Below are 8,384 nucleotides of genomic sequence, written 5' to 3' on the forward strand. Positions count from 1 at the left end.
CAAGCTCATCGTTTTTCAGTTTGATCTTTTAACGCTGATCAAGAATGATAGAAGTAATCAAAGCCTTTTCTCCTGATCAGGTAGTTTTAGTTGGCTCTAGTTTGTGCTTCTGCCATATAATAAATCAGAATATTCCATACATATTTTTCAAGGATTTTGATTTCAAATGTCTTTACTTCAAATCAGCGTTTGAACCTCTTTATTGTTCAAGTTATTATCTTATATAATATGATATACATTTCCTCAACTCAAACAAATCTTTTACAAAAATAGATATTACCAACGTAACAACACATTGCAATTAATAAATATATAACATGTTATAAACTAGTACTATTGGAGGAAGATACAAGACACGTTTTTGTACCGTAGTCAAATGAGATTACTATTACATTTGTATATGATGTCTATTCCATTCGACTGATTCTTTAAGGCTATATTTTGAGAATGGCTTCCTCGAATGTAGGTAACCCGTCTTCTGACATGTCTTGATATTTGCTTTCTGATAAGACCTCTATGGATGTCTCGTCCGGTTGAGGAAACTTGTCTAAGACTTCTGCTTCGACAACTATGGAAGAGTACGAAGGCGGTCGATCATTTTTGAGATTAGATATCGCTCCGTATTGAGAAATATCTGCTTGCTGTGGTCTTCTGTAGTCACTGGGGTCGCGAGAAACTCGTGGACACAGCAAAACCATAAAACCTGTCGAAGAAAAAGTAGATGAACTTTTGGCACTGTAAGGTAAAGAGAGAGAGAGAGAGAGAGAGAGAGAGAGAGAGAGAGAGAGAGAGAGAGAGAGAGAGAGATTGGAATTCTTTGATGCAAAGGCTGCTTATATATCTGTAATAATTATTTACGATAAAAATATTGCAATACCTTCACGTATTGTAGAGAACTAATGCCAGCTCTCTGTTAGTGTAGTCAACGGTGAACGAACTTGCACGTAAATAACGCGAACAAAAGACAACCATAGCAAACAAATAACATCTTTAGAGAAGCCAGCCATCTTATTGTTAACATAATATTCAAAGTAGCAATAAGTTTTTCAAATGCAATGGAGGTAATATTTTATTTCTTAACTCAACAGATGTTATATTTTAGATTCAGATTGTTCGTTTCGTTCTCTATTTATTAGCATGATTATGGTGCGTAATACAATATATCAGGATGATTATGAAAACTTCACCAAAAAGGAGCCAGTGATTGGGTAGAAGTGATTAGATTTTGGGAGAGATTGGAACTCTTAAGGAGGGATTGGGTCGCTCAGAATATTGTAGACTTTGTTAACAAAATTTTGTTTTCCCCACACAATGCTAAGAGGGTATTAGTCGATAAAAAGATTGAAGGGATTTGAAGATGGAATAGGAATGTGCTTAGTGTGTTTTCTCATTACTGGCAAGAACCATGTGCTGAGTTAAGTTCAAAGCACCATCAGCGTCCTTTGATTTCTAAGAATCAGTATAGCAAAATAGAAGATGACGTTTAAGATCAAACTTGAGGGCTATGATTTTTACTCTACTGTACATGTTTTCACTTGAAAACTAACCACTATTTCTTATTAGAAAGTCAAGGAAAAGAATATTTCTCTTCAGTCACAAGAGAACAACGTTTGCATTGGATGGTTCTGGGAGTTTTCGAAAAATACGAAAGTGTTTCATCATTTATAAATTATATTTGATATTAACACTACAATCTCCAAGATTAAGATAGATTATTTCAATTCTTCTCAACATCTGTAACGATAATAATTTGACTTTAGATATATCTCACTTTGTCTCTTAATAAAGGCGTCTCTAATGAATTCATATATTACGGAATATGATTCAAGCTCCACGTCAACTAGAAGGTCTCTGGACTTAATTCTCATGGTCCCAGTCATGAAAACCGACAATACTTGGTCTTGCATGTTCCATAAACTTTCCTACTAAAGAAGAACAATAAGTTATATTTGAATAGAAAACCTTAAACATCCAAATGATGTTGGTTTACACTGAGGAAATGTACTTAATTACGCTACATAAAGGGACTAAAAACATTGAAGGTCAAGAATGTTTTGTTTAACTGTAAATCCGCAATAATTTTCTTTATCTAACATTGAATATATTAATCTCTAGCACAGTCGTTCAGTTAGTTCTTTCTGCAAGTTGCATAAGATTTTTCATTATTCTGACCATCTTTTGCATTCAGATACTCCCAAACTGTACCATCCTGTACGTAATAATAGGTATGTAGCTGGTTAATACTAACCGTATTGCCTTCTCAATCATAAGGGTTAAGACTATACAGTATCCTAGAAGTGCTATTGCAGCTATGACCAGATTGTGAAATGATCTTCCCAATCGAGCAGTTGAATTGGTGGAACTGCAGAAATTCAAACTAGCAGCAAATGTTTTTATGTTGAACAGGTTGACAAACGTCTCTCTTCATAGTTTATATACTGTATGAATAACCTATTTTAAAGTTGTAAACTGGTCTTATGATAGCAATTTTTTTATTCGATACCTTTCATATAGGACTATAGTTTATTTTTTTCCTTATTTCATTTTCTCTCAATGAACATTTCCGAGATGGACCTCTTGGGCTTGTAGCATCCTGCTTTTCCATCTAGGTTTGTATCATAACTAATAATAATAATAATAATAATAATAATAATAATAATAATAATAATGATGATGATAATAATAATAATAATAATAATAATAATAATGATAATAATCATCACTATTAATGGAAACTGGGTCACAACAAGTAACACCATTGGCACCAGACTAGTGGGGATCATACTACCAATGTTCTCAAAACTTGAGCATTTTTTCTCTTCATTGTCCATTTTAGCTCTCACTTAATTTTCAATAATTTCTTCATTGAATTATATTACCTGGGATTTTTCTTAATTTCACTAATCACACTCTTATTGGTACTGGCGTTCCTTTATGTTACAACAGATATATATGGACCATACAACCTTTGGCTCAATTAGACATTTCGTTGTATCAACAGTGTTATTAATAGACAACCGTGTGATTCTATACTTGTGAAAAAGTCTGGTTTCTGTTCCTATGTATGGAAATTAACTTCCATGGGAGGTTGGTAGCCAAGGAAATAGCATTACGTGTTCTCTGATGCTGCTACTACTACTACTACTACTACTACTACTACTACTACAATAAAGTATATATATATATATATATATATATATATATATATATATATATATATATGAGAAGTATACACTAACAAAATCCTATACAGAAGTATGAAGAAACTTTTTATAAAGATCTGGAGATATCCATGGAAAAACATAATACTCAATTTACATTTGTTTTGGGTGATTTCAATGCTAAAGTAGGTCAAAAGAAGAGAGGTGAATCAGCAGTATGTAAATTTGGAGTAGGCATAAGAAATGACCAAAGATATATCATTGTAGAATTTTCTGAAAGAAATAATCTTAAAATCATGAATACCTTCTTTTATAAAAAGAAACATAAAAAATGGACATGAAGCTCAAATGGAGTAACTAAAAAGGAAATAGATTTTATTTTCAGTGAAAAAGTTAATATAGTTAAAGTCGTAAGTGTTGAACAAGTTACAGTCAACCGATCATAGAATGGTGAGAAACAAAATTGGTATAGATCTAAGGAAAGAGAGAGTAAAATTAATTTTAAGAAAGAAAATAAACACTCCTCCAATAAGAGAAAACTCTGATGAGCTTAGTTTAGCCATACAAAATTAGTACTCCCAGCTGCATGATGAAATAGAAGAAAGTACAGAAGAAATAAATAGTGATTTAACAAAATTAGTATTGGAATCAGCACAAGAGATAGGTGGAAAAGTTCCTAAATAAGATCGAGGAAAACTATCTGAAAAGACCAAAAACGCAATAAAGAAAAGATTGGAAATGAGAGTAATATCCAATAGATGAAATAGGATTAGTAGAAATATCCAAAACAATAAACACACTAAAGACCCAAAATATTCGTAAACACAATCAGACTAAAATTGAAGAAAACTAAAGAAACGAAGAAACATCAAATTGATGAAAAGAAGACTTGGAAAAGGTTTCCAACAGATGTTTGCTTTAAAGGATGACATTGGAAATATCAAGATATAATGATAAAAGTTGTAGAGCATTTCTATACAATAGTGATATAAGAAACAACTTTGTCAATAGAAATAATGACACACCTGAGCCGTACCAAACGTAACTTTAGAAGTGAAGTAAAGAGAACATTAAAAGGCTTAGAAATTTTTTTATCACATATTTACCAGCCAGCCGTTGAGATGCTACCCTAGAGAGTTATTGGGTCCTTTGACTGGCTAAACAGTATTACATTGGATCCCTCTCTCTGGTTACGGCTCATTCCATCTTTGTCAACAAGTACACAGAATAGTCTGGCCTATTCTTTACACACTCTCCTCTTTCCTCATACACTTGACAACACTGAGATTACCAAATAATTCTTCTTCTCTCAAGAGATCAACTACTGCACTGTAATTGTTCAGTTGCTACTTTCCTCTTCGTAAGGGTAGAAGAGACTTTAGAATGGTAAGCCGCTCTTCTAGGAGGACTCTCCAAAATCAAACCATTGTTCTCTTATCTTGGTTAGTGTCATAGTCTCTGTACCGTGGTCTTCCACTGTCTTGGGTTAGAGGTCTCTTTCTTGAGGGTACATTCAAGCACACCATTTTTTCTTGTTTTTCTTCCTATTTTTATTTTGAAGTTTTTATCCTCTTATCATTTTCAAGTTTTTAAAGTTTATATAAGAAAGATTTATTCTAATGTTATTATTTTTCTAGAACTTGTCTTGCAGTTTTTCATTATTTCCTTTTCTCACTAGGCTGTTTTCCCTGTTGGAGCCCTTGGGCTTATAGCATCCTGCTTTTCCAACTAGGGTTGTAGCTTAACAAGTAATAATAATAATAATAATAATAATAATAATAATAATAATAATAATAATAATAATTCACGAAAAGGGAGACACAAAACACCTGAAAAATTACTGCCCAATAAGTTTACTTTGTAATATATAAAATATATTCTGTACAAAGATCATATTAGTCCGAATAGAAAAACAGCTGGAATTTCATCAATCAAGTGAACAGGCAGGCTTTAAAAGTGGGTATCCTATGTTAGAACAATTGAAGATATATGTACAGGATGTATAACAATCCTAAAACTAAATAAAGATAGTGAGAAAATTCTGATTGAGAAAGGAGTTAGATGTTAGACAGAGCAACCCCATCTCCCCTTAATTTATTCACAGCTTACCCGGAAGAAGTTTTAAGTTTTTAGATTGGTAAACAGTAGGAATTAATATTAATGGGGAATACCTTAACAACTTGAGATTCGCAAATGACATAGTTGTGTTTAGTGAATCATGGAAGGAATTACAAAAGATGATAGAAGATTTGAATAGAGAAAACAATGTAGGACTGAAAATGAATATAAGTAAAATTAAGATAATGTTCAATGAAAATGCAGAGACAGCAAATAAGAGTAATGGACGAAGCTCTAGAGATTCTTAATGAATATACGTACTTATGACAGACAGTAAGTGTTTCACCAGGACTTGAGACCAATATCAATAGAAGGATAAGCATAGGATGGAGAGTATTTGGTCAGCAGAATGAAATTATGGAAGGTAAAATGACACTTTCTTTGAAAAGAAAATTATTTAATCAGATGGTCCTCTCAGTTTTAACTCATGTATCAGACACTTGGAGTCTCACTAAAGCATTAAAGCATAAGATAGTCACAACTCAAAGAGCTATGGAAAGAATAATGATGGAAATAATACTAAGAGACAGAAAAAGAGCATCATGGATATGAGAGCAAGCTAAAGTAGATGATATTCTAACAACATGTAAGAAAACGAAATGGACATGGGCAGGGCATATAATGAGAATGACATATAATAGATGGACAATAAGAATAACAGAATGGGTCCCTAGAGATTACAAAAGAAGCAGGGGAGGGAAGAGAGGAAGATGAATTGACGAACTAAAAAAGTTTTTTTGGTGTGGACTGGTATAGAAAGACCTTAAACAGACGCAATTGGAAGGACATGTCTGAGATCTTTGTCCTGAAGTGGACTAGTAACGGCTGATGATATGTATACACACACACACACACACACACATATATATATATATATGTATATATATATATTCTTATATATACATATATATTCATATATATATATATATATATATATATATATATGTATATATATATATATATGTGTGTGTGTTTATATATATATATATATATGTATATATATATATATATATATATATATATATATATATATATATATATATATATATATATGTGTGTGTGTGTGTGTGTAAATATGAGCGTGTGTGTGTATTTTTCTGTCTAAACACGCGTGTATTGTAACCAAATTTAGACTCCTAATCCTGTTAAATATACTAGCATTTTGAAGAGGAAAATGTTATGATAAATGTGAAATATCAATCATACTTGGTGCGCATATTTAGTTACGCTCACATGAAACTAACCAATCGTAACAGTGTCAGGGTAATTCGTCGAATTATTCACTAGAGAAAAGATTTTAAAACTTGATTTAACTAATGAAGTACATGAAATCGTTTCAGAAACCTTAGCTTTTGGCTAATTTAAAAAATAGGGATTTTAGTGATCGAATTATTAATGATGGAAAATGTCTGAAGAGGAAAATGATTATTAAAGATTATTCAGGAAAATATCCCGTATGTTAGAGCATTTACTATCAATTAATGTTTCTAAAACTCCAGAGTGATGGTTCCTAAAGTTAGTGAGTGTTTGTCAGGAAATTTCATAACCAAATTATTATCGAACTAAGTAACAGACACTTATAGAACAATCTTGCTTTGTTCTTGAGAATTTGTATTACTCTTCTAGTGTTCATAACTTTTGTTATCATGGCATTGCTTACTTGACTCGAATATGACACTTGGTTATGATCCAACATATTTGCTTTTTACATCCTAATTTCTTAATATTGATCTTTTAAACTGTATTCCTGAATTCTATTCTTAGGATTTTCTGGTCAATTACACTTCATTAAATATACCTCAAATGCTCAACATCATAGGTCAAGTTTTGGATCTGGTCGTTCCTGCTGGCTCTTAATCTTCTAAAATTATTAAAAAATTTATAGATATGTTTCACAAAACATAAAACCTATGGAAGAAGGACTTCCATTGACGTTTCATAAAAGGGACACGAAATACAACTTTATTAGTTTATGAAATGCTAAATAGTCGGTTTGATTTGTGAAAATTTATGTTCTGCTAGATAGTCGTCATCTCTTTTGCAACATAAAATACCAAAGTAAATCATAATGACTTTTAATGAATTTGGTGCTGGAAGGTAACCGAATTCGTGGATTTGATTTGAGGTATACAAAGTTGTAAGAGCTTGAAGTTACAAGATTGAGGATCTCACTCCATTATAAGTGAAGATATTACGCCATCTAAGTAAAATAAAATGTTTTATCATAGGTATCTCGTTTGAGGTTGAATAGAGAAAATATGAAGAACATTTGTCTATATACTCGAAAATGATCATTTCTTTTTACAGCATATCTAGCACCCATTTCAAATCAGTTTCTGATAGATTCGCAATAGAAGCAGTTACTCACCAAAGGATATAATTGGCGTGAACCAAAACATAGTTTTGGGATGCAGTGATACATAGAAGACGTTCCCAATGAACAGGACAGACACAGCCAGGAATACCAATATCTTGATGCAATCGGAAAACTGAAAAATAATTCATTATCATTAGGAAAACTGTAGGAGTTAGTGGGAATTGCTCTCCTGTTAGTGTTTTACATCATTTTGCATAAGCAAATGATTAAAAAAAAGAATTATATTAATATTAATGTATGTATAAATGTATGTATGTATGTACTCATGTATGTAAGTATATATGTATTATTGTGTGATGATACTTCCAAAGAAAGTGGTCAAAGGCTTTGTAGCAATATTTAACAAAGTTAATAAACAGTTACTATATTAGCTAAAGAAAACAACTTAGTGCCATTTCAGCAATACTGAGACATACTTACAAACATGATATATATACAGTATATATATATATATATATATATATATATATATATATATATATGAATATACAGTATATATATTTATATATATGCATATATATATATATACATATATACATATATATATATATATATATATATATATATATATATATATATATATATATATATATATATATATAAATGGTACTTGGCCATGTTACTTTACGTTTACAATGAATACACAATATCTTCGTAGTGTCTGAAAACTATCTGGAATACAGTTGTCCTGAGAGATGCTGTCTTCGATTTTTGGACGTCATGAAGAT

The 8,384-nt window shown here is 31.3% G+C and overlaps 1 protein-coding gene across 1 annotated transcript in view; it reads right to left on the reverse strand.

Annotated features, from left to right (window-relative positions):
* Positions 1-201: 201 nt before the first annotated feature.
* The window catches only part of LOC137618757 (uncharacterized), a 21,725-nt gene continuing 13,542 nt past the window's right edge, over positions 202-8,384 (reverse strand). The window contains exons 2-3 of the mRNA XM_068348941.1: positions 7,648-7,768; positions 202-703 (exon numbers count right to left, since the gene is read on the reverse strand). Of these exons, the coding sequence (XP_068205042.1) occupies positions 435-703; positions 7,648-7,768 (390 nt within the window). The 3' untranslated portion in view covers positions 202-434. The remainder of the gene's footprint in view (positions 704-7,647; positions 7,769-8,384) is intronic.

This window comes from Palaemon carinicauda, chromosome 2 (genome assembly GCF_036898095.1).
Source record: "Palaemon carinicauda isolate YSFRI2023 chromosome 2, ASM3689809v2, whole genome shotgun sequence".
NCBI classification, from domain to species: domain Eukaryota; kingdom Metazoa; phylum Arthropoda; class Malacostraca; order Decapoda; family Palaemonidae; genus Palaemon; species Palaemon carinicauda.